This window comes from Alligator mississippiensis, chromosome 3, assembly GCF_030867095.1.
Source record: "Alligator mississippiensis isolate rAllMis1 chromosome 3, rAllMis1, whole genome shotgun sequence".
Taxonomy (NCBI): Eukaryota; Metazoa; Chordata; order Crocodylia; family Alligatoridae; genus Alligator; species Alligator mississippiensis.
The window spans coordinates 22505993-22533493 of record NC_081826.1 but is presented as its reverse complement, the minus strand read 5'-3'; the positions used below and the strand labels follow the sequence as shown (position 1 = coordinate 22533493).

The window sequence follows — 27501 nt, the reverse complement described above, 5'->3', positions numbered from 1 at the left end:
TGTTGTCTTCTGACAATGCTCATATGCCAAATGACTAAATTACTTGAATTTCTAACTTGACCAAAACAATATATACAATTCATCATTCAGAATCTTTCATGAGGGAGATTTTAAATGGAAGAGTGTATTATAGATGAATGGCTTATGTTTAGACAAGGTTCTTTGGGTAAACCCAATATCTTTTATTAGACCAACTAAAACAGGGGCGGGCAATTATTTCGGGCAGAGGGCCACTTACTGAGTTTTGGCAAGCCATCGAGGGCCACATGACAGGTGGCCAGGGCAGATAAATATTACTTTTCTAAATTTTGTTGGGACCCCACAGGCTGGATAGAATGGCCTGGTGGGCCACATCTGGCCTGCAGGCCTCATTTTGCCCACCCCTGAACTAAAATATTTGGAAAAGTTCTTCTTTGCAAGCTTTTGGGTACAAACACTCTTCTTGAGGCTGAGGAAGTTTGCAGTTGGTTTGTACTCCGTGGATGGAATGGAATAGAAGCCAGTATGCAAGAATGCCAGTCAGTGAAAATTCAAATTGAGGCAGTCAGTGGGTGAGATACAGGTTGAGGTGGAGGGATGTAGACTTTGTGATAAGAATATAAGTGGTAAATAGTAGAATGATTACCTAGTTTATGTTTAATAATTTGTTTCGTTTCATTTTAGCGTGCTCATTGGCTGGTATTCCAGGCATGAGGAAGTGGTATTTTGCAAATCAAGTTGTAAGTGGGTTTTGCCAGGTAAGAGAGAGAAGTTTTATGAGTTCTGTAGCTGACTAAACAAACTTTGATCAACATAAACCAGACCGTAATTAATGCATTCTTTTTGCTTCACTAGTTCTGCAGTCTGGACTGGGAAGAGATTAGTTTTGACTCAAAGAAAAATGAAACTGAACACTTTCTCCAAACAAATACTGAAGAATGCCTGGGTTTTGAGGAGGAAGATAGTAACAGCAGAGAGTCACTGTTGCTGACTGAGTAGGCTTATTAAACCTTTATTGAAACATATTAATTTGATATTTAATAAGTACAGGTTGCATTTCAGGCAAGAGCTTTGGATTTTTGCCACCTGCAGCGAGACTTTTCCCATATCCATCTCAGCATCTTAGAATGCAGTGCAAAAGATGAGGAAGTCACTAGTCCAACAATATTCTCATCCTTTTTTACTGTATGCATTTCTTTAAGGTTTTTACTTAATCTCAGGAAAAAACAGAAATAAGTTTCTTGCCTTCTAAAATAAAATGACCGAGGGGAAAAACTGCTTGTGAACAATACACTGAAACATCATAGCGCAACTTTCCTATGACATGAATTCAGGAAATACTTTAAAGAGGGTCAGATGGGTCAGATTTATGTTTCAAATTGCAAATTAAATAGTGAGGCAGTTACCAGTCTAAGTGGTTAATTAGCATGCAGTCTAAATAATAATAAGGTAAAGTCACTGACATTTGCCCTTCTTAACATAAAGGGAACCAAATGACTCTGTTCTTTTTATGATTTTGAACTATGGAAAACTCTTAGATTCCTAAAACCTTTTAATTTAAAATCCTAGGTTTTATGTGGTAAAGGTTTCAAAGCTATATGCGCTTGCATTTTCATTTCTTGCATCCTAAAATATGCTTCGGCGTATTTCCTTTGGAAAATAAACTGCTGCAGAGTACACTTATATATAGAAACAAGTTTCGTGAGTTGGTGAAAATAAAATGATTTGTGCTAAATATAACTAGTATAATACCTACATCACTGTTGGTAGTTAGCTGTGGTATTAACTTCTGGTGCTCATAAGGACACATATGTGAAATGGAAAATACGTTTGGTAATTCACTTTAGAGGGAGTCTAGGTTAATACACAGATCATAGGGCTAGGAACCAGATACTCTTAAATTCTAACCTTAATTCTATCATCAAGTGAGTCTCCTGTACGAAAGCACTTAACCTATTCTTTCTTCAGTAAAAGTGAAGATGACTGATGCATATTGGGTTCATTTGATGAAAATGTTAGTGTTTAACATCTTCAAAGTACTCTACAAAGTGATAAATATCACTTGCATCTTTCCAACTCAGTTCTAAATTACTATATATGTAATTTTGTTTCCCCAACTTAATCTCAGTGTTTATGAAGAAGCTGCAGAGAGTCTTCATCAGTTGTCAGACAAGCTCCCTGCTCCAGGTAATCATGCAATATGTGGAAATCAAAAAATCAGTCTTCTGGAGAAGACCACTGAGAAGTATGTATTTATCATAATGGTTTGGAACTCTGTTTATGCAAAGCCGCACAGATAAGTAGACAAAAGCTAGTGGTACAGGAATGACAGCATTTGCCCTCTGGCTTCACTCTAGACAGCTCCACAGAGGTAGTTGTTGGAAGAACTAATGGAGAAAATGTTACTGTTGCAAATCAGGTCAGGAGGAAGGGGGAATGGAAAGGGATTCAAGTGACCATGTAAGAAGATAAGAGAATAGCAGATATTGCTGAGAACATTGGTTAAGAAGGAGAATGAGGTAGCCTGTGTGAATACTCGATGTACAAAGCTGAGCAGGGAGGAGTAATTACAGAGAGCTTTGAAAATGACAGACAGCTTAAATTTGTTTCACCCTATAAAGGATGTGAGCAGTAGAGAGGTTTAAAGGGAATGAAAATCAGCTTGACAGGCATTACCAACTGCAGTTTGTGTATAGATATGTATATTTCAGTATTTAAATACAATATGCTTAAATATTGTATTAATAGTAGTACATTTAGATATTTTTAGATTTTACATATAAACCTAAGTTTTTCTAAATGAGTGTTTTAGGAAGCCAGGGAGACTGTTGCAGTAGTTGAGGCAGAGTTGTAGGATAGGAAGAGAAGAATGGCACATGCATATGTCAATCAGGAAGAAATTGGGCACAGTCCAGATGTGTTGGGTAGAATAAGAGAGAAAGGAGAATAAGAGGCTTCAGTGACAGGAGAACCAGAGTTGTTGATGCTGATAGAGGAGGGAAAACAATAAATTTGGTTTTGTCTGTGTTAACTATAAGCGAATGACTAACCATCCAAAAGGTAATGCTAGAAAAAGCCATCTAGAAATGCTTCAAATCTTGTACCTAAATTACTTGTGGTGGTCCCTTTAATACATTTAATAGTAGTCCGTAATAAGGCATGCTTTCTGTGGTGTATTTTGCTAAGTTTGATTAAATCCTTAAAATAAGATGAATGCTTGTTTCCAAAACTTGAATGTATCATAGTAATTTTGCAGCATATGTAATTGCATTTATAGGAAGAGCTATGGTTGATGTAATACTACAGACTGGTGAACCTGATGCCCCCAAGTTAAAAGACTGCTTGCCTGCCATTGGTGCCCTGAAACATCTGAGAGAATGGCACTCTGCAAAAATCACAATAATAGCAAATGACTGTAAAGGGTATGTTTTTTTTATTCGATATATGCAAACAAAATCATTTTTTGTTTTGGGTATGCTACTTTTTTGAAACTAAGTTCATGAACTTTCATAGCACTTGACAGGCATTTTTTAGGAATTTATGGATTTCTCATGTCACTTTTAAAAAGAGTTCCAGGCAGTTTTATTATTGTAAACACATGGTTTTGAGAGAAAAAAAATGCAAGATATTTAAATATCTATTATTAACAAAGCAGAGATAAAATATATCATTTAAATTTCTCTTGTACATACTTTCCCCTTTATTTTGCATAAAGTGTTCTGTGAAGTTAATATGTTACAATACATGATGATGATTATTAACTGTTAGTAGATTTTGATCTGGTTTTGTAAAATGGATATAAACTTGCTGGTTTCGTCATTTGAAGTTGTTGATTACTTTCAGCATTTCTAATTTAATGACTGCATTCTTTGGCCTCCCCTAGACAACACAATATAATGACTTTTTCTAGCTTTTAAGTGCTTTCACTTGTACTTAAATGGCTTTATTAATTTACCTCAATAACAAACGAAACAAAACAGTTAACTTAGTACAGAAAAGTCCTTCTCTTCTAATTAATAAATGCTGAGCTCTTGATATTCAGCAGAGTGTATTTTATTCTGAGCCACAAGTCTACTCAACAGCTTTCTTTCTGTGGAGAGAAAAAAGCATCGTAATAAGTCCAGCCATGCAAATTACAATCATCTGCTATTATGTACTATTTTTTTTTTTTTTGTCAAAATTTCAAGCATGGTGCTTGAGAGACAGCTTTAATTTTATATTGTTAGGAACATGGTAAACAAAAATGTGGTAATGCATAATTCTTGGATAGACCCTAAAAAGAATACTTTTTAGCTACAAGAAGCATCTACTTATTGTGCAATGCCTGTTAACATGTATGGGGGGAATATGGAAAAAAATGAACCAATATATCGTGAGTGGGGGAAAAACCCTTACTAATCTCAAACAATATTGATTACTGATTCCTTGGGCAGCTTACTTTTGATCAGATAGGCTTAGGCCTGTCTTGTGCTGCACAAAATGAGGCAATCTGGGCCTGCTCTTTCAGTATGCCAACGCAAAGAAATAACAAGGGAAGGGAAAGCCTCTAATTGGCAAAAGAAGGTGATGTTTTCTCTTTCCTTCAACATCTCTTACTTCATTAGATGGCAAACTATGGAGCATGCAGACTGCAAATATTGGGCTGATGAAGAGGTATACTTAGGTTGCAGTCAGTACTGACTGCAGTGGTATGTAGTGTTTATATCTGAGGCTAGAAGTAGATGTTGCCAAGTAAAGCAGATCATTTGTGTTGTAGTGTGTCATGGCACAGTTGATCTGTTTCATTAGACAAAAAATATGTTGCCCCTTGTCCCACCCTTGTTCTCTGCTTTCCTCCCTCAGTGAGACCTGTCCCCAACAATCTTAGGAGTGGGTCTGAATAAGCAGGTACACTGGGGCTTTTCCCTGCTCAATGAGACACGTTTCTGTAATTGTGGGGGATGGGTCTGGCTGAGCAGGGAACCCCAACTTCCCCACTTTTGGAGAGACATCCTTAGATTCCTTGTGCTGCTTCTCTGTAAGCAGGGAATGCGGCAGGGCTTAAGGGGCCCTCAAGATCCTCCTGCCTGGGTGGCTGGAGAGTAGGGGCGGCTCAGGCTGCCCTGCTCTCCTGCCACAGAGCAAATGGATGTCTGCCACAATAAACCGGCAGTCTGTTACTGCCTTTTGTTGCATCACTGATTTTGTTCCTTTGTGGTGTAACAAGGGGTAACAATGTCTACTTGCTCACAATTTGTGCTGCCATAAAAATTGTTATGGTGGCACAAATGAGACATTGGGCAGTATCTTTTTCCACTCTGAACTACATTAACCCTACTTATGTTGGGAACCTGTGGCAGCGTGGAGCTCAGTATATGCTGCAGAACCAACCTGAGAAGCTGGAAGATCATTTAGGTGATTAGCTTGGGCCAAGCTCTATGCTACTGTCTCTGCTGGAACTAGACTGCTACTAGTACCCAAACTAATCCTTTTAAAGTCAGCTCAAGTACAGACACCCTGTGCTACAGTGAGTCACAGCAGGGACTACAGAATTTGCCTAGATGGCTACTGCTTGATATGTGCCCAGGTTGACTGCTTTTTCCTGGTAGAGCATGAAAATGCTCTCTGAAGGAGTAAGTGTCAGCATATCTGTATTATTTTGTATAAATAGTCATACATGTTTACCTTTGTAGGTTTTAGTGCCTAGCTATATTAGATACGTTGAATTAAGTCTTGCTGCATGTTCACTTATAAAACTAAATTAAATAAGAAATTGATTAATTTGTCCTTATGTTTACAGCAACTGGCAAAAAATTGCAGATTACCTGTCAGCAGATGTTGTAGCTTTAGATGATTTAAAAAATATTATTGACTCAAAAGAGCTGTGGAGGGGGAAGATTCAGATATGGGAAAGAAAGGTAAATAGCTGTTTCTACTTGTGATCAACTTTTTTCTAGGACACTGTAATTGTTGTACAATACAAATTGTGTCAAAGTCTTAATCAAAATGCTTTCAGCTGTATTTCTTTTAGCAATCTAGTTGGATGGAAAACGATTAAAAATATATTTTTTTTCCTGATTAAAAATGCGAGTTATTTTAAAATACAACTAAAATGTAAAGCTTCATGCTTTCAGTATCTTAAGTATGGATTTAAGAGTCTAACTTTTAATCATCAATTTTTTACAACCTTTTTGTTTAGTAGTTAAAATGAACCAAAAAACCCCCAAAATAATTTGTTGTCTGGTCCAAGTCCTCTCCTTCTTTCTGTGCTACTTTGTGGGGCTTATCTAAATGGTCTAATATAGTACTTCTGCACAGATCAGGAACTGTTCAGCTGTAGAAGAAAATGAATATGTTTTTCAATGTTGGGTATCTTGGATGTAGTATATTGTTACAATTAAAGTTTGTCATGCTTAAAGCATGACACTTTCAGTAGTCAGTGGCACACAAGAAACAAATGTTGCTAGCATTGCATTTAGTGTAGGCATGGGCAAAATATGGCCTGCGGGATCTTACTGTTTAAAACTCATTTGGATCTGACCTATGGGTGGCTGGCAGCTCTGGCCACCACATGGTGCTGGGTGGGTCGGACTGCTTCCACCCAGCAGCATCAGCCCTTGATACAGCGACATCAGCTGTAAACCTGGGTTGGGCTTCTGCCGCAGCAGGCAGGTGGCAGCATCACCTGTGGACTCCACCAGCAGATTCAGGAGCCCTGACACAACCTGCTGATGGTGTCCACTGCCCTCCCAACACAGTGGAAGCTCCCTCCTGGAGCCCTGACCTGGAACTTGTTGGCAGTGTCAGCTGTGCACCCAGGCAGGAGCTTCTGCCGTGTTGGGCAGGCGTCAGCTGTGACGCTGCCGGCAGATTCCACATTGGGGCTCCTGAACCTGCTAGCTGCGCCCACCGCTAACGCTGCTGCCTGCCTGCTACAGTGGAAGCCCCTGTCTGGGTCCACAGCTGAGCTTTGGGGCTCCTGTTGAACTACAGCTCCTGCCAGGTTCTGGAGGAAGGGAGAGAGAAACGGACAGAGAGTTGAATGTGGCCCTCATCAGCTCCCCAAAACTTAAGTGGCCCTACAGTCACAGTAATTGCTCACCCCTGATCTAGCTGCATTTGACTACCCAATCTGAATGACCAAATACCAACTTATAGCTGGGTTGACTGGGGATAGACTTCCGTACAAACCTGGTGGGATGCCTAACCTTGTGCCTCTGGACCCATAGTGCAATACATTAACTGGTCTGCCACTGTACCCTTGGCAAGAATGTTAGGAATTCTGCACCAAGTTATTCAGTTCTGTTGGCATCAGCCTGAATACAGGCATATCCTTTAAAAGTAATGGTCTGTCAGAGTGCAGAGAAATGGGTCTATTATTAAAATGAGGCATTATTAAAACAATGCTTTGTTTTGTATCATTTTGCCTGTTGTTTAATAGCTGCGTTAAGAACTGGAGCCTAATTCATTCTCCCTGTCCTTTTTCTAATATACTTTCTGGGTGTTTGGTTTTTTTTTTAGTTCGGATCTGAAGTTAGGTTTCCAGAGTTCTGCATAAGGGGTGTCTCAGCAAAGCCATTCAGCACATCTCATTTAAATACTTGCTTTGCTGCCAAGAACACAACAGAATCAAAGAATAGCAATATTTTGCCAGAGGTAAGACCTGTGTTTTGATCTTTTTTGAACTACTACAGTTTACAATTTTTACCTTCGTGAGAAAATTAATAATGAGGGAAATAGTACTTAAGATTCAGAAATGAATGTAGAAGTAATAACTACATAAAGTACAGGCTTGTTTTGTTCCTATTTTTGTCTAGATATTGTCAGCAACATTTGGTTTAATTAATTACATGTTCTCTAAAATGGGATAGTATATATTCACAGCAGAAGTGGCAAGATGGTTCTGATTTTTGGCATTCAGAGAATTCAGTGTTCAGTAAATGCATTGCTGTAACATGCATACTGTCTGTATTTACATTTTCTGGTTTATTTTAGAGTTAATTTTAGAAGTAGAATTTGGAATTAGAATTTTCCTTTCAGTGGACATTGGTCTCTATTATTGGTCCCAAAATATATATTTTCTGGTGCAGCAAAGATTTTTAAAATATATGATTAACTGGTAAGTTATAATCACGACAGAGCTGTTTATATAAAATTGTTTGGTCTGCCCTTGGATAATATTTTTGTTTGTTTTTGAGGGAAGATGTGATGAGTGGTCTTGTATATCTGAGATGGGCTAGGATGTATAATAGATGAAACCTATTAGACACCAGCATACCATATTTACCTGCACAAAAATACACTTCCTTCCCCCCACCCCCCAAAAACAAGTTCTTTAAAATTGTGGTGTGCGTCTTAAACAAGGAATCTATATCTATATTTTTTTTTTTCTTTCCTGCATGGAATAGAAGCACGGAGAGACTGTAAGATGGCTGCTATGGGTCTTCCTCCTCTTTCCCATTTCCCCATCAGTACACAAAGAAAGAGGGGCAGAGTCCTCATCAGCAGCTACAGTTTTAACCCTTTCACAACTGAATTGGTAGGGACAGAACTTAATCTTCAGCTCATTCACAATGCCTTCTCTGCCCAAACAAAAGCAGCTGGTTCAGCTGTGAAAGGGTTAAAACTGTACCTTTTGACAGAGCAGGTAGGAAGGGTGAGTGAGCTGAAGATTAAGCTCTGTACCTGCTCAATGTAGCCATAATGCTGGGCTTCATTCTGCCTTCCCCAAAACAAGGTGCATGCCCCCATTAAGACATGTAGTATGTGAGGAAAATATGATATGTTTGTCCTTTTAAAAATATTTAGTTTATATTGTTCTGGAAAACCTTTCTCCCTCTTCCCTACCCCGTGTACTCATTTAAACGTGTTCTAAAATATGGTCCTAGTGCAGCAAAGCACTCAAACAAGACTTATTTCAATAAAGTATCAAATATAAAGTTCTAAATTTTACTTTTGTTTCAGGTTTTCCATTATTATGGTCCTGCACTACAATTCTTGCAGATGGTGGTGCTTTCAGACTTACCCTCCTGTTTTGTATCGGATCTGGAGTTTGAGCTGTATCCTTTTTGTTTCAGAGCTGATCTTCCTCCTCACCCTCAAATGTGTATCTAGAGTGGGTGGACATATATATCTTGTCTCTAGGCTAGGAATACGACCAAGAAGCGTTAGCCCCTTGTTCTTGCTTTGAACCCCCCAAATGCTAGAAATCAGACAACTTAATTGCTATACAGAAGTGGTGAATGCTCTGAGTCTTAGTCCTGGTTTGGTGTCTTAATATGTGGTCAGTGCTGCTCTGAGGTGGTTATATTGTTAGCCAATATTCTAGGCATGGAGTGAGAGGGTGCATCCAGATGAGTGCAGATCTGCAGCGCCACGCACTGCATATGCAGGACTTCTCCACATTGCTACTTTGCAGTAGTGCCCCTGGAGATCCCGAGGTAACCCCCTCCCCCCGCCCCCCCCTACTTTTTTGGGGGGGCACGTGGCAGCAGTGTACACTGCCCAAAACTGGAGCCTGGCTGGCTGGAGCCACACTCCAGCTGCTGACCAGACTCCCTGCTGTAGGAGTGCTGAGGCTGCAGCTCCTGGAAGCCCCCAGGACCTCAGGTAAGGCTGCTGGGGCCAGCACAGTTGCTGGCCCTAGACTTCCTTATCCTACCTGCTGTGCACCAGAGCATGCATGTCCCCAGGGAACACCATGCCAAATAGCAACAGTATACCTTTGTGCTGCTGCTACTTGTCCCCAGGAAAATGCATGTGCCCACCCATAGGATCACACCCAGAGGGGGCAGTGATGTGCTTCTTTGCAGTGCTTCTGGGCCCAGTATGGAAATAGTATAAACATGTCTCCTGTATGGGGTGGGGGTAGTATTGGAAAGGTTAGGAAATGTTGGAGAGGCACAAAGATTAGTGGTGTGTTCCCTTTAATTTGCTGCACTTTGAATATATTTTAAAGTTATTTTAATGGTTCCTAGAATCGATAGATAGGCACCATTTTAACATTTTGTAACATCAAATATATAAAGTAATGACATACTCACGTTGCTTGATTACAATATTTCTTCTGATTATTCCACTAATAACATTTAAGCATTGGTTAGTTTGTAGGTTGGGATACCAAGGTAGTTTTCTTTCTGTAGCACAGTAGCACTTTCATTGCTAGGCAACAAATATTGGTGGTAAGAAAACTTACAAAAATATCTTTGGGTGGATGCTTGAAGATTATACTGTTTTGGATCTCCAGAGAGAACTTGATAAGAACTAAGTATGATGTCTATTAGGGCTAGCACTTAAATAGAAATTAGAGAATGTCTTTCAAAAGATTTTTTGACTGTTGAAGATTTCAGATGAATGTTGCTTTTTCTATGTTTAGTAAATTCAAAATAAAAACTGGAGGTAACGGAATAAAAGATGTTTAATAATATTTTCATACCCAATGATTTTCCTCAAAGCTAAAACAGTCAGTTGGTTGAACGCTTTTGAAAGACAGTATAGAACATAAAGATTTTGTGAGTAAGCATGCATTTTAAATGACAAGTTTGAGCTATTAATTAGACTATGCAGTCTTATGTTGTGTGGTAAATATTAGAACTTTGCTAAATAGAGAAGGAAAAGTGACTTTTAAGAAATGCATTCATATTTGGATACTAGCAAGAATTTGCCTAAGGAAAAGATTGACCAAATTAAATTTGCAGAGGAAGAAGGCTTAAAATAAAACTAGCCTAGTAAAAAAAAAAAAAAAAACCAAAAACCCCCACATAATTGTAAAACATATTTTGTGACACTTGATTCTCGATTTAATGCAACAAGTAGATGTGGTTAACTGATCATTTATGGTACACAGTATTTAAATTTACTCTGTTATGCCATCTAAGAACAGACATTTAGCTCTTGCTAAAATAAAATAAAGCTCATACAACTTTAAGGTTATATGAGCTTTGTTTTATTTTAGCTAGAGCTAAATGTCTGTTTATTTGCTGATCTTTTAAACAAGAATGCTCTAGTAATGGACATTCATATGCTGAATTCCCCTTTCTTTTCCACCCCAATTCTTGAAAAGACAATTTTTTTACCAAGCAAGACCTGTACTTCTCATGGTTGCAAAGAGGGCCTTAGCTACTCTTCAGTGGTATTACATGGAGAGCCCAGAAAAAGACGCTGATGTCTCAGTACTCTCCATTCCCCTCCCCTTCCTTAGCAAGAGTTGAATAGTGCTAATTAGTTTGAGCATTTGTGACACTTTCTTTTTGCACCAAGTTCTCCAAAGCTGGGTAATTATCCCTATCTAATATTCACTCAGGATGCTGTGACACTCAAGTCAATTAAAGTACTCCCCAACACTTTTGGTGATCACTCTACTCTATTGAACTACTCCCACGTCCTTTTACTGGCCTCTGCACATAGAGAAAACTGGGTGAGAAATTCCTTCTTCCTAGTCCAAAGCTTTTCATAATAGAGTTATAAAGATATTAATTTAAAGAGATTTTTCACTTATATTGGAACTGACACTAGGGCAGTTCCTTACTAGACTGAAGACTATCTTATCCTCTTAGCATGCTTACTTGATAAATTCTGAATTCCTTATACAAAGCGTGTATGGGAATATTTGCACAGTTTGAAAGACATTCATCTTCTAGGAATGCTGCTATCCATTGTACTTTGAGATCATTATTACTATGGATTAATATGTCGTATGCAAATAACATGGACAGGAGTTGTTGGTAAAAGATTTCTTTATAACCTGTTAAAATCAAGTAGGCTCGCAGCATTCGCTATTTATCACAGATTTTGTAGGTTGAAGTATGAAGTGCATTAAAAGTATCAAATTATCTTTGGTTAATTGCATTCAGCATAGGTAGGTGGGTTAACAGGAAAGGAGGCCAGCTGTAAGAGGAAAGGGCCATGAGGGTTTTTTGGTATGTCATTTATCTTGTTATAGCAACACTTGGCTAACACTGAGCTTTCTGTGTGAAGAAAATTTATACAGATTGCTTTGGTATGGAGACAGACTTCCACAAATCCTGAATATTGCAATATGTATAAACCAGAAGAAATCTGTGTCTAAGCAGCTTTTTGCCTTGGAAGCAAGGTGTCTGCTGCAATCAGAGGAATGCTTGCTGCCAATATATACAACATACCCATGCTAGCTTTAATTTGCCTAGGTCAGACACTCAGAGCAGCACAGTTGTGGCAGCATGGGCTGCACGAGCATGCCGAAGACCTCGGGCTTTTATTTGGCTGCTGAGCATGCACTGCCTGGCTTCACTGCTGTTGGTACCCAGGGTAGTTAAGTTAAAGCTAGCTTGGCTATGTCTACACTTGCTGGAGACACATCACCTATTGCAATGTAGAAACACCATTGGATACAAAACATTTAGATCAGGGGTTAGAAACCTTTTGGCCTGTGGGCTAGATCTAGCTTGTGAAGAGATCTGAGACCAGCCTGTGGTGTACTAACCTGCTTATCCCCAACTGCCCCAGCTGTCTTTGCACTTTGCAGAAGGCTGCTCTCTTGTCCCATTCTCCCCCCACCCCCCTTTCTGCCCCCCATCTTCCCTTGTCACACTGCAGCTTCTGCTTACCATTGCTGCCTAATTATCCATTGTAGCTTGTCACTCAGCACATTTTCCAGCTGAGGTTGTTTGGGGGCGGGGGGATGGCAAGAGAACAGTCTTGTATAATTCAAGAAATACTTCCTGTTTAAGCCCCCAGTAAAGAACAATTACCAGTCTTGTTCTGACAGCTTAAATGATAAAATCAGAATAGATACTACAGTGATTAAACAAACACCTATATTAACCCAAAAGCTTTATTATAATAGGGTGGTGTTTTGCATTCAGTGAGGCCCTTGTATGTTGAATGGTTCAGAGTAAAGCATATAAATATTGTGTGTCTACTTAACTAGACATCTATTCTATTACTGAAGTCTAAAGGATATACTTAAGGTATGTGCACTCTGCTTTAAGTGAAGTGAAGGCCTCAATATCTTGGGGTGTAAGGCAGGGGCAGGCAGTTACAGGTCAGTCGCATCTCACACGGGGGTTAGGTGCTGAAGTCAGCGCGTAAGGTGAAAATTGGTGACTGTACGCGGGGTGGGAGGGGGGCGGGCCTTGAGTTTTCACGCAGCGCCATGCTTAGAGCTGTGTGGCCGGCGGCAGCGGCACAGCGTGGGGTGGTAGTGGGGATGGGTGCGTGCCGCCTGGCCACTGCCACGCTGCTGCCTGGTGGCTGGCCACACAGCTCCAGGCACAGCTCCATGACAACACTGGGAGGTTTTGGAGGCAGTGACTGTCACCGCCATGATGGGCCTCCAGGTAAGCGGCAGCACGGTGTGCAAATTCAAGCCCCGCCCCCCCTCCCACCCCACATGTAGTTGAATTTGCGCAAGTTAAATGCGCGTATGATGCGACTGACCTGTATTTTGGGCAGAGGGCTGCTTACCCACTTTTGGCAAGCTGTCGAGGGCTGCATGGGTAGCCCTGCCCCCTGGTCATCATCTTGGGACCAATGTCTTGGGGCGAGCCCCGGTGGAGCCTAGAGCAGGGCGCAGCCTGGCAGGGATCTGTGGAGCCGGGCTGGGCTGCACCAGCAGGGAGAGGGGGGAGCTGGCCCAGCTCCATAGAGCCCCTGCCGGCTGGGACCCTGTACTCCTGCCACCCTGCTCTGGACCCTGCTGGTGCTGGCCCTGGGACACTGGTACAGGCCCCGTGCTCCCGTGCCCGCTCACTCCCAGTGCCCCCCAGCCCTGCGGTACAGGCGGGAGGCAGTGCACAGCCCCGACCCCTAGCTCACCAGCAGGGAAGGAGCTGGTGCTGAGCGTGGGGAAAAGCCCCTCCCCCACCCCGTGGCCCATGCTCCCTGCTGCAGCTACTTGCAGCCCACGCGGGGCTGTCCTGAGCAGGCACAGGCAGCCCCATGTGGGCTGCGAGCGGCTGCAGCACAGGGCACCGGCCATGGGGAGGCAAGGGGCCGCTTTTCCCCACGCTCAGCACCAGCTTGTAACCCAGCTCCTGGCTCGCCAGTTGGGGCTGCGCTACAGCAGCTGTTGTGGCCCCCCCGCTCTGTGGGCAAGGGGTGGGGGGGACACAGTGGCTGCCACTGTGGCACAGCCCTGATGGGTGAGCCCAGAGCTGGTGCAGGGCTAGGTTACAAGCTGGTGTTGAGTGCGGGGGGGGAAAAGTGGCCCCTCGCCCGCCCTGTGGCCAGTACCCTGCTTTGCAGCCTCTCGCAGCCCACGTTGGGCTACCTGTGCCTGCTCAGGACAGCCTTGCATGGGCTGCGAGTGGCTGCAGCAGGGAACACCGGCTACAGGGTGGGTGAGGAGCCGCTTTTCCCTGTGCTCTGCACCAGCTCCTTCCCTGCCCTCCCTTCCCCCCCCCCCCCCCCCCCATCTCCCCACGCCTTACCTGAGCTTCCCATGCTGGGGCAGCCACGTGGTCCCAGGCCAGAAACCCCTATTGGGGCTTCCAGCTGGGGTGGCAGGGCTGGGCGGGCCCTGCTGCTGCAGGAGCCCACCGAGGATTTCCCTGGGTCCTACTGCCCCTGGGTCCTGTCATTTTTGACAAGAACCAAGGACAGATAAATTTTAATTTTCATTAAAAATTTTTAGGGACCCTGCGGGCTGCATAGAATGGCCCGTGGGCCGTATTTTGCCCACCCCCGATGTAAGGGCTGTAAATGATAACCTTGAAACTAGCATGAGCAGTCTTGGTGGGAGAGTTGGAAGTGAAGGATGGACCTTTTAATATTTTGGAACAAAAAGGTAAAACAGTACATGAGGTCTACTCAGTATTAAATTGGTATGAGTACTATTGTTGTTGGAAATGTTTCAGTTATGACAGTATATCTGATGTGTCAATACTCTGTCATAGTGAATGTCAATAATATCTGCATTCCTCAGAAAACTAGGAAAAACTAAACTTGCAGCACTAGCATCTTATACCAGCTCATTATATACTTGAAAGAAGCAAAGAAATAAATGATTTGTTAAAAGATACTTGCTCAAATCTGGTCACTTAAACTTTCAACAAATGTGTTTTTCATATATTATTTATAAAATCCCTACATTAAAGTGTACCATCTCACTTAGAACAGTGAAAACACTTGATTTTTGTATAATACATATAACGAGGCATGGTTAGCTTTTATTGCAGACCAGTTAAAATGTTTCTTTGTTCAAAATATGATAGTGCTATTTATAAAATTGCCATAGGTAAACCTGTGCCCAGTGGTATGGTTCCTTAAACTCTTCTGCCCAGGAGCTTGGCAAGAAAAAAAATCAGAGAGACATCTGTGCTGCTTTTAAACCAGGTTTCTTCTCTCTGTGGAAAGGTATGACAATTTTTTTTCAGCTGAGCAGTAAAATGAAGAAATACATTTGTTCATAAATTGCTATTTCTATCTGCCTCGACAGCTAATCTCTGCAGAGTGTCCTAAAACTTGCTTCTGGGGCTAAATTTTGTCATTAGATGTTTACACTGATAGCTGTGAATAACTCTGTAATGACATTAATTTTAAAATGCTATTTGCTTGACTTGTTTATAAAATGTTTCTGATGTTTATAAAACAAATCTGCTGTGATCAGAACATTGCTGGAGGAAATTATATAGCAGGTTACTAATGTTCCTGTGTTTATTGGGAAGTGCTGTTCCATTATTCTTAAGGGTGTACAATCTGGAAAATAGAACTGGGCCTGATTTTCCGCTTAATGTATGGGATTTCATTTGAGTATATTTTCCCTACAACACTCCATTATTACCCATCTAAAAAAGTTTAATTGTTTTAAAATTATACATTGTCAATGAATACCAATTTTGAAAAGGTTTTTTGCACATTTATGTAACTCAGATAATTAATGGGTAAAAATGGTAGTTAAGAGATTTGTTAGTTCTATTGCATGGGCCAATAACTCAAGTTTCTTGACTTGTTTCTAACGCTTTTTAAATGATTTTTCTAGTCACTTCTTAGAGTTTGTGTGATTGCTAGAACTGAATCAGCTCCTACACTAGTGGAGTACATGCAGCCATGATCCACAAGGCCATGTCATCTGACTTGTGGGTCTCCCCATAAGTCTGGAAACTTGGCAGCAGGAGAACAGTGGCAATGTTAATTACCTCTCCCTGGATGTCAAATTTCTGGCTTCATGGGGAGCTCTGCAGCCTGCATGACATGATCCTTTGCACTAGATTGTGCTATCATACAATGGGGCTGGGATGCAGGGTCAATCTGCAGCTGGATCATACCCATGGGCCATTACCATATGCTGAACCTGCACTAGATCAGGCCTATGGATGAGCCTTGCATACAAAATCCAGTCTGTGGACATACCCTGCGCCGCTCATTTGGCCCGTAGTGCCGGAAGGTTGAGCTCCGATGGTCTACTGAAAGCTTGTTTTTTTTTTTGTTTTTTTTTTTTTTTACAGCAGTTTCATTCTCGGTCTACTTGTTGCATTGTAAAGCATGCCTGAAAAAGAAGAATACTAAAAATCTATGACTTCTGTTTCCTCACCAGCCTTAAATGTCTCGCAAATATCACCAAATGGGGCCCCAAACAGTTCACTTAGAATACCTCTGTTACTCCCTCTTTAAATCTGTTGCATATGATTAGTGTGGCCTTGTCCTCTGAAGTGGAGCCAGGCCAGGTTATATTCAGGGTTGTCTTATATTTGGGTAAATACAGTACGTATTCCCTCCTCTGCCAGCATGCACATACCTTTCTTAAAGTGCAAAAGAATCAACTATGGCTATTTATTGGAGTGCCTGTTAGCACTAGCTAATTATAGCTGATGTTATGCTTTGGATTCCCATGGAAATCAGTCTGTCTAGTATGAAGTGCAAAGGTGCAAGTCCAACAAGTTCTAATTTCTTAAATACTTTAATTTCAAAAGCAGACAAAATTGTTGAGGCAGCTGCTGCTGCTTAATTCAAAACAACATCATGCCAATAGGGATGAGTCCTGTGATGATGAATGGGGAAAAATAGGAATTGGAAAACAGAGGTGTTTGCTTTTGACTAAAATATACATTCATGAACAACTTATCCCCAATTAAGAAAGTAAAGATTGATGAGCTATTGATAATACTTTACTGAATTGATAGTAATAGTCTTATTTCTTTTCTTTTACAGGTGGGAGCTTTATTTGCTTTGCCTTGCAGCGTTAGCAACGTACTGATTCCATCACCCACCCAACTGAGTACAAAAAAATGGAAGGAATATATGTCCAAAAAACCTAAGGCCATCACCAGTAAGTAAGATGTACTATGTTTCTCTGAATTCAGGACAACGTTGAATTTAAAAATGTGCCTGACATCTTTACCAGATTGAGCTGTTGTGGCACAGGGAGGTACCACCAGTGGGCCACAGGACAGTACCAGTAATCTTTCGTCTGCCACACCTTGATGTTCTTCTAAATATTGGGAACTGGATGTGTGGGCTGGCGGGGATCCTGGCTGGTCCTCTGGGAGGGGTTCTCTTTGTGGGGCTCTACCTCCCCTCACACCCCACCTTACACTTCCTGGATGACACATGTCAGGTGCTGGCTCTTGTATCGACCTCCCCATTGCCACTGGCAGTTGATCACTGGCTTACTGAATGAATGTCTAGGAGTTTAAATACGTTCATTTGGGCTCCTTGAAGCCATCTTTTTAAATCAATTTCTCATTGGTTCGTAGGTCCATCAATTAAGATAAGTCCATCTAAAGTCTGTAAGACAAATGACCTTAAATCAATTCATTACAGGTTCCTGGGTTAACCAGTCTGGATCAGTCCATTAAGAATCCATCAGATAAATTGATTTTATTTTTGATTCTTTATTTATCCCAGGTTCCTGGGGCAATCAACTGAAATCAGTCCCTTTTAAGGATGCATCAGATAAGCAAAATGAAATTTAATTCTGCTGGGGTTCCTACCCTGTCTTGGCTCCTCAGGTCAGGACCAATGGGCATTTTCAAGGAGGGGAGCTCTCCTTTCTGCCACTTTACCCACCACAGTGAGAGGCGAACGCAATCCAAAAAAAAACAAAAAGAAGAGAGCAAAGGGGCAGTGCCCCTGGAAAAGTCACAGACCTGTTCATGGTGACTCCACCACTTTAGTCTCCACCTAGCTGTCCTCGAGTGGTTCCCTGGTGCAGCGTGTCCAGGGGTTTGTCAGTGGTCCTTCGACCACTCTGGCCACAGGGGCCTGCTTTCTTCACCCGTGGCTGGCTGTGGGATGCTGCTGGCTGGGAATGCCTCCATTGCCTCCTTGGTCCACCAGCCACGGTCTTCCCCTGGCTGCCCCTCTCCGGGGCCAGAAATACCTGTCCTTGTGCTCCCTCTACTAATCTCAAGGGAGCACACACCATGGAAACGTGGCAGCACACTCCCTGCTCCGGTCAGGCTTCTCTCCACACCTGGGGTACATATCCCTCATTCGGGTTTCCCAGGGCTTTCTCCTGACCTTGCTTTCTTCCCCTCCCAGTGGAGGACATGGAACTTCCTTGGAGGCATGTCTGAGACTCTGGAATGAACACCCTCAGATCTAAGGATCATCACAAGCCTTACCTCCTTCCACATGAAGTACAAAGCACATTTATTGTACCTTGCTTTTTTAACGTAAATATATATCGCCATATATATTGTGGGGAGAAGAAGCTCTAGCAAACTAAGACATCCCTTCTAGTCATAATAGCTTTACATTCAGTAATCAGATTGAAGTTTGCACATAGCAGTCAGAAGGCATATGCATTTTTATATAGTGGTTTTTGGTGCAACTCAAGGGATAAATATGTTGCACCATGTTTAGGTTTTCAAGATATTGTATTTCAAAGTATCAGTCTTTTGTAGGTTGCCTTCATAAGCAATTTTTATTTGTGCCTATAGATCATTTTTATATAGAAGCAAATGATTCACACTTGTTATAACAACTTTCCAATATTTAATTTGTGTCATTAAATTTTGTTTTTCTAAAAGTTAAGAAAATCATAGAAAGTAAAAGAATAGAAATAAGAGAATATTTCCATAAGAAAATATCATAGCATATTTTAATTTGTGCCAAATTCATGGTAAACCTGAGGTTTTAGTAACCGTGTCTTTTAAATTCAAGTACAGCTAAGCTCATGACAGGTCTAGAATCCAGACTTCTGATCGCTGATTAGGTGATCATCATCACGTGAAGATTAAACTATACAATATATTCTTCTAATCTGTGGAACAGAGGAGAAATCCAAATATGCAAAAGATTATTGAATAGGTTCCCTTGGTCAAGCTGCTTTTCTGTGCTGAAGAATTTCCTAGCGCACTTCCTCTTGTTAGGTTTTCAGTCCCCCATGAAGGACTGGTTATTACCCTATGACAGTGTCTTCCCAAATAGTGTTAACTAACAACTCGCTCTCAACTTTTAAGATTTCTCATGGTCCTTCATAACCTTTGTCAAATATTTGGTTGAAAGGGGAGAAGGTATAACTCACAGATCACTAATGATGGTCATCTCTTGGATCACGATTGGGAATCATTGCCTTGTGATTAAGGCTTAGCTACTATGATCATATTTAATATAATTTGCATCAATCTAATCAACATACCCACAGATTAATTCTTACCACCTGAAGAACATCTCATTTTTGCATACTGTTTTAAAGGCATACTATTCCATCATGTCCAGAATTGCAAAATGTGGTTTATATTACTAGTTTATGCTTTACTTTTTGTCAAGCCAGTAGGCTAATGTCTTTTAAATACAAATTCTTGGGAAACGATATTAGAAAAACTTGATGGAAAGAAGATCCTTGACTTCATTAGTGTAACTAACACTCTTTATCCTTCTCTAATGGTGGGATCACACATGTGGTGGTTTGAGTCAGATATTGTTTCTAAGGTGATGTTCTTTAGCTCAGCCATAGGAGGATTAGTATATTAGGATTGGTTTAGTCCCCTGAAAAGTTAATCTATAGGAAGTGACTTTTTCACAAAAGTTAAAATGCACAAACTCCTAATATTTTTAAGTTAGGTGCTGATAATTAACTATATGGATATTGTAACTTACCATTTTAAATATCAAGGATATAATAGTGCAGGGTCCTCAGGCCCCATTCTCTATGGCATTGTAGAAGTGCCTAAGACATGAAGAGTCTGCAGGGTAAGACATCAAAGGACATAAGGAAAGTGGTGGAAAGAAGGCTACACTTAGTTTGAAGGAGGGAGATTCACAGCCTTACAAAACTGCTTAGGGAGGGTACTTGGGCAAGGTGTTTTGTGGCTAGGTAAGTTCAAGATTAAAGTTGTCCTCAAGTTCATGTTTACCAGTTATCACTGCTGTAAACTCCTGCCTTGGAAGCAATGGTTTTTATACTATGAACTTCTTGGTATAAAGTTGGCTCTGTCCCTGTTCACGTCCTTGGCTGCTTGTGCACTCTAGGCCTCAAGCGTGAAACATCTGCCAACTGTAATCCTACAATTCCCTGTTCCCATCTTTCAGTCCTTCATCCCCCTTTCTCTCTCTATAGCACCTAAATGAAAACAAACCTTGAGGGGGAGACAGCAGTCTGCAGATTTGATTCTTAGAAGGGCTCTGGCTTTGCCTGCTACAAGAGAGCTTTGGATACATCTCAATGTCTTATCTGAGATATAGGAAACCTGTGTATGCCTTTGGTACAAGCTCTGTGTTATGACATAGGACCTGCCTGTTCCTGTCTAGGACTCAGGCTGGTTTGTAGATTACCTCAAAATTGATCCATAATATCACTGTAGACATGCCCTGCATGAAAAGCTGGCAACATCGTGACAAGGCATTCTTGGAAGAGAGGGCAAGTTTTCATAGGCTTTGAAATAAGCAACAAGTGGAGCAGGACAGAGTTGTGAGGGCAAGATTAATGCTTGGAGTCGGAGGTATTTGAATTGCTTTAACATTACATATAGGCAGATGTGATATGGTCATAGTTGTTGAGATTTCACTGGAATGGAGATGGAAGCATGGGTAAAACCATATGAACAAAAAGAAACGGCCTCTGGTTGGAAATGACTTCCTTTTGGATCCTATGGCTAGCCTGCCTATGGTAAATTGTTAGCAAACTCTCAGTTGCGTGAGGAAGTTCTTGGAATTCATAATTTATAAATGCTTCATCAAGGTTAAAATATGCAAGAAATAAAAATGCTATTTTTTGCCATCTCAAGGAAAGACATGTCAAGACAAAAAGTATCCGGGAAGAAAAGAAGATGGGGGGGGGGGGGGAGGGGGGAGAGCTCTGAAATTAATATAGATGGGGAAAATAGGGTACATAGTGAGACTGGGTATCTGGAACTTGCTCTTCTTGTAGCCCTAGACATTAGGCCTTGTGCAAAGCAGAAAGTATTTGCTTTGGATTTAGATGGGGTGAGGCAGACAGTGCTGGCAGCCCCGGGAAAGGCTGCGGGGGTTCGGGGGAATGATTGGGGAGCTGAGGGAATGATTGGGAAGCTGGGGGATCGAACCGGGACCTGAGGGAAGCCCCCAATCATTTCCTCCAGCCCCCCGATTAATTCCCCCCAGCCTCTGTGGCTTCTCCCAGGGCTGCTGGCTCAAGCTGTGGCTTGTCCGGCTGCTGCCCTGGCTACCCCCAATCTGGGGCGAGGCAAGCAGTGCAGGCAGCCCTGGGAGAAGCTGTGGGGACTGGGGGGAATGATTGGGAGCTGGGGAATTGAACTGGGAGCTGGGGAGAAGCCCCTGTTTGTTCCTTCAGCCCCCAATCACTCCCCCCGCCCGCCGCTTGATTCCACAGCTCCCCAATCATTCCTCCCAGCCTCTGTGGCTTCTCCTGCATCTGCCAGCACTGCCTACCTTGCCCTGGCTGGGGAGTAGCCAGACAAGCCGCAGCTTCTCTCAGGGCTGCTAGCTCAAGCTGGTCCGGCTGCTCCCACTGGCACTGCCTAGAGCCTGCCTGTACAGTCTATGGCTGAATCTCTCTGAATCAATTCGGAAGCTTCCAATTCTATTCAGAGAGATTAATGGGTCTCCCGATTTCAATTCCGATTTGGAGATTCAGCTGCCGAATCAGGACAAATCTCTGCCGAATCGAATCAGCTACCAAAGCTTTTCACAGCCCTAATAGACATTAACCTTTTCCCCCCCTCCCCTCCTTGCATTTAAATCTGAAGCTATTCCAGAAAACATTGAAATGCTGTTTATTCATCTCTAGTAGCCTCTGCTTGCTAAACTTTTAGCTCTGTTTAAAATATTATTTGCTGAGACACTTACAAATGCTTCAACACAAGAGGAATAATCCATGGTATTAAGTGATTTGACCTTTAAGGCTTAGTACAATATTATGAAGTGTTCATTTTCTGATCTTCTTTTTCTTACCAGACATCTATGAAATTGATATTCTATGCTTTGTATGAGACCTGAAAAAAATCATCTCTTCAAAGTTATTGCTATCAAGTTCACACTGATGGTTTTATTCTGGTACAATGCATATTATCTCTGCTTCTGTTAGGAAATAGAATGAACTATTTTTCATCTGCTTCAAAGCAGGCATTTCTTATTATCCTTATATTCTTAAGCAGAGATTTTTCATTTTTGAATTAAATCCTTCCTTTGTAGGTAGCATTTGCCTCATGAATAATCTGAAGCATTTGCAGGACTTTAAACAGTAAATGAACACTCCTGGTTGTGTCTTCCTCTCTGGAAAGGTGCCTGGCATTTCCAACAGTTTGGGGAATATTTTTTTTTCTCTCTGATCCCCTAAAGCAGAGCTTTCCAAACTTTTCATGTTGGTGACACACTTTTTAGACATGCATCATTTTGCGACACAGTAATTCAGTTCCGGGGGAGGGGCCAAGGGAAGCAGACGCGAGTAAGGGGGCTCCGCGGTGCCCTTCCACAAAATTTTCTGCATTTCGCGCGACACACCTACACACTGCCGCCGACACACTAATGTGTCGCGGCACACAGTTTGGAAAGCTCTGCCCTAAAGGGTTTGTTTTAATCCAAACATTCAACCGGCAAATGCCATCTAGCAAATGGTCTCCTCTCCTAATGTTTGCAAAGAGCAATTGTATAGTTTTACTTCAGTTTCAAGGAAGAAGTATACATTTGTTCAGGTGGGGTTTTTTTTTTGTCATTTAGTAACAACTGAATTTTATATAAATCATCTTTCAGCTAAAGATGCCAAATTTTAATTTGTGAAGTGGATCACAATTTATGTCTATACGTCATTCACCTGAGCTTGCTTTAGCAGTGGAGTGGTTGGGTTTTGCTCCCTTCACTGAATTATCTGCTAGCTCTGGTGTCTGAGCTCACTAGCTAGCTTGGGTAGTCATTTGCTCTGGAGTTTAAAGGAAGTGCAAGCTGGATTGAACCAATGGAGAGAAGTGGCAGAGGGAAGAGGAATGCAGATTAGTTGATCCAAAACAGAATATATGCACTATGATTTCTCTGAGGTACCTGTTGTTGGAAATGCGATAATCAGTGTTCGACAAGTTCAAGCATCTGGGGCCAACTGTTTAGCAGAACGGAGAGTTAGATGAAGAGTAACAACAAGGTGGACAAACTAGAAATTAGCAACAGGAACATTATGCGATAGGACAGTATCAGCAAAGCTGAAGGGGAAAGCCTACAAGACGTGTGCATCCAGCACTATTGTATGGAGTGGAGACCTGGCCCCTGAGGAAAACTCAAGAAAGGAGACTAAACCTGACAAAGATGAGAATGCTCCGATGGATGTGTGGAGTGACAAAGATAGATAAAGAGAAATACTTCAGAGGATCAGTGACGGTAGTAAAGGCATCTAAACTACAAGAGAGAAGACTCGCATGGTATGGGCATGTTCAAAGAAGTCTGGAAGACTGTGGGGAAAAGAACTTCCCAGAATGGTGCTCCCAGGGGGAAGGGGAAGAGGAAGACTGAAGATGAGATGGAGAGGGACTTGAGAGAGAAGGAGTTGGAAGAAGAAAGTATGTATGACCAAAGCCAGTGGAAAGCTGGGATTTGCAACAGCTGCCCTGTTTAGATGGGACAAACGAGGCGGCAAGAAGAAGGATAGTTTGTGTTGTGTGTGTGTGTGTGTGTGTGTGTTTTAGTGCACTGCTGTGACTGTAATATAGATATGCCCACAAACAGCATGCAGGCATACGTGGATGAACGGCATACATGGATGAATAGCATTTGCCTTAAAACAGCACACAATGTTATCCAGTAATCCAAAACAGAAAATTTCTTTTCTTATGGAAAGAACAGAATAATTTAGGCAGAATACAGTAATCCGAATAAAATTAGGTTACTACATCAGGATTAACCCTGATAACCTTATGAAAAGGATCTGGGATTTTTAATAACAACCATTTTTTCTGTACCTCTTACTCTTTGTTCATTAAGCATGTTGTTAGGATACAGATTTAAAATTTCGGTAACAGAAAGCGTGCCCCATCTGAGAATGACCCATCCACAAAACCAGGTGTGAATTTTCAGGCATCTCCCATTCAGGTACCAAGCTGAAGTGCTAAGTGGTAAGCGCTATGAGAATGACACCGAGTTTGAATCTAGAATGTGGCCTACTGTTTCAACTTTGTATAGTCTTATGCTCCAAAGTCACGTAAATCCAAAGTCACACAAAGATCACCTGATGATCTGTGTGGTCCCTTCCAGCCCCTAACAATCTATGAATCTATGCCAGGCTGCTAACCAGTGAATTTAGTATGTATGCCAGGGGCGCTCAAACTTTGATACCACAACCCTCAGTGCTGGATGGGGGCAGTGGGGGACAGGGAGCTCGCATGCAGCAGCTGCCACTGCCATCCACCACTTTGCGCTGCCACCATGCACCGCTTCCCTGTGCTACTGTGCGCAGCCCCTGGGAAGCTTGCAGCCCCCTTTTAAGTTGCTCGCAATCCCCTCGGGAATCATGACCCACAGTTTGAGAACCCCTGAAGTATGCCATGAATGCACAACCTATTAATAACATTTGTCATGGTGTGAGTAAAATTGATACTGAGAATATGAATGAAAATATGATGCGAGGGGATAACTTATTTTGAAGCTGTATTTGTGAAACATTTTGTTTCTCTTCTTGCTTACTTAGTTCCAGAAGTTGAACTGAAAGGAGAATTTTGCCAATATTATTTCTTGGTACAAGGCAATGGTTTTGGAGGCTGTAAAGCAACCATGATTCGTTCAGCCAATCAGATTAATGGAGCAGCAACTCTTGCTGTAATAAATGGAAAGCTAAAGACAAATGCAGAAGAAACAGACTCAAGTAAGACTTAACTGTGGTTTTTGAGATAGTTTGAAGGCAGCTAGTGGTGTTTGATGCATTGCAGGTGCAGATTTACATTAGTTCAGCTAGGGAAAAAAAGGGAAATAGGAAATTCTGCTGGTTTTTTTTGTTTTTTTCTTATTTTAGCAATATTCGGACACTTTTTTTAAAAAATGTGATAGAAAAATTCATAGGAACGCATTACTTCAAAGTAAACCTTTTCAGATCAAGTTAAAATATGTATTTTTTTTTTTATTTTTTATTTTTTTTAAAGATAGCAACACGAAAAGTTCAATCCATTACTCTTGAAAGTGAACAAGCAAGGAACCGGAAGCGTTTTTGGTTTTTTTTTGGGGGGGGGGGGTTGTTTGTTTGTTTGTTTTAAGCTACAGTAAGAATATTTAAATCAGATGTGGAAAGTTGTCATGAAATGGGACCAACCCAAATCTAAAATTTATTTACCTAACTTGGCAGGGTGTGGTTGTGAAAACATTTCTATAGGCAAAGAGACGCAATGAATTTTGCAAGAGGTCCTTTAGCTGATGTTCACATAGAAAAGGAGTACAAAATTTGCTGCCACACGTGCCCATTCTCTCGTCATATACTGACACTATTGGATGCAGGTTATGACTGGCTACCTGCTCCATATTTATGGAGGGTAGGGTAAAGAAAGTGGGGGCATAACTGAAAGTCCTTGCTAATAGATTAGGGAAGTTGGTTGTGTTCTTTTCAGACATACAGCCCTTTAATGTAATTCACAGGAGCTTTAATGTCCAAGAGCTGAATGCACTAATGTTAACATTAAAGATGTAACTTTATTCTGTAATGGCATGGGAATACAAAACTAATGATGAATCTGATATTTCATCTATACCATGCTTATTACTATCACATGTAAGATGGATAAAGAATGTCAAATGCATAGAGACCCTGTCAGTCTTCATGCTTGAAAAGGCTTTTCAGCCTTCCATTTTAATTTGCATTTCATCAGTTAATTTCCTTTCTTTTATGAGATTTAACCAGACTTGCATTTGAATTCTGGCTCCTTAATATGAAATTATTAGGGGTGTACTGATTTAAAGATTTTTTTTGGGCCAATACTGATGACCGATTATTAATCAGCTGATACTGATCCGATTGCCAATATGCAGCCCAGCAGCTTGGAAAACAGAGTCCAGCTGGTCAGTCTGTGGGGGAGAAGGGGCATGGGGGAGGGAAGGGGGTAGAGATGGGGGCAGATCAAGGCCCCTGTGGTGAGGGGGGCAGGGGCAGGCTGCACAGCTGGGCTGGAGTGCAGGACAGAGCCATGGCTTGCTCAGGGGGCTTCCATTGATGCACACACCCCTGAGGAAGGCATGGGGGACACTTGTCCCCCAGATTTGTGCACAGGGGAAGGGGGGGCTGCCCACTGCATGCTCAGGGCCAGAGGCTGTGCCAGCCTCTTCCTAGTGGGGGCTGGACCCAAGCTGCACTTGGGAAGGGTGGGGGCAGGCAGCCACTCTTCCAGTGCTGGGAGGGGAAGCTACATGGGGGGGCTACAGCCACCCCAAAATTCACCATAGTTCCTCATCCAGTGCTGCTGCCGCCTGCCCCACCCTGAGCACAGCCTGGGCCCAGCCCTACCACCAGGAAGAGGCTGGCGCATCTTTGGCCCTGAGTGCACAGTGGGTAGCTGCCCTTGCCCCATGCACAGATCTGGGGGGATACATGTCCCCCATGCTTCCCCCAGGGGTGTGCACAGAGGCAGATGCTCCCCACCCCTCTCCCGACACTTCCTGGATGAGCCATGGCTGTCTCATACCCTGCTGTTCAGCACCTGTCTCTACCTTCAGCCCATGTCCCACTCCCTCCCTTACCATGGGGGCCTTGATTTGCTTCCTTCATGCCCCTTCCCCACACAGACTTACCGGCCAGATGTTGCTCTCCAAACTGCTAGACTGTATTCCTGGCTGTACGCATGCTGCAGCTGCACACATTCATGCGGCATTTATTGGCGACGTTATCGACCACATCAGCCAAAAAAGCCAATTGTTGATAATGTAAATTTTCCTTTTAACGGTGTTGATACGATATGGAGTAATTATGCTTATGTACTATTATACCTACTTTTATCTTATACAGATAGTTCCTCTTGAGAAAAAAATATCTGGTATAGTAACTATATCAGTTAGATGAGACAACCTAAGAATGACTTTTTTTATAATCCATGCAGGCCTTTGTATTGCTGACTTCATAAGGTCTCTTCCACATCTCTGTGGAGAGCAGATTCTACAGAGAGAACAGAATCTGGCTTCTGTCCAAGCATGTGCCTTGAAGGAATATCTCAGTAAGTATTGGTG

The 27501-nt window shown here is 42.0% G+C and overlaps 1 protein-coding gene across 2 annotated transcripts in view; it reads left to right on the top strand.

Moving 5' to 3' along the window:
* Positions 1–27501, top strand: part of MTBP (MDM2 binding protein) — an 85361-nt gene that overhangs the window by 3570 nt on the left and 54290 nt on the right. For both annotated transcript variants that reach the window (XM_059723793.1, XM_059723792.1), the window contains exons 3-13: positions 664–737; positions 835–974; positions 2108–2166; positions 3257–3401; positions 5759–5876; positions 7480–7614; positions 8923–9017; positions 15219–15291; positions 17086–17203; positions 24989–25162; positions 27375–27488. In XM_059723793.1, coding sequence (XP_059579776.1) covers positions 664–737; positions 835–974; positions 2108–2166; positions 3257–3401; positions 5759–5876; positions 7480–7614; positions 8923–9017; positions 15219–15291; positions 17086–17203; positions 24989–25162; positions 27375–27488 — 1245 coding nt within the window. The remainder of the gene's footprint in view (positions 1–663; positions 738–834; positions 975–2107; positions 2167–3256; positions 3402–5758; positions 5877–7479; positions 7615–8922; positions 9018–15218; positions 15292–17085; positions 17204–24988; positions 25163–27374; positions 27489–27501) is intronic.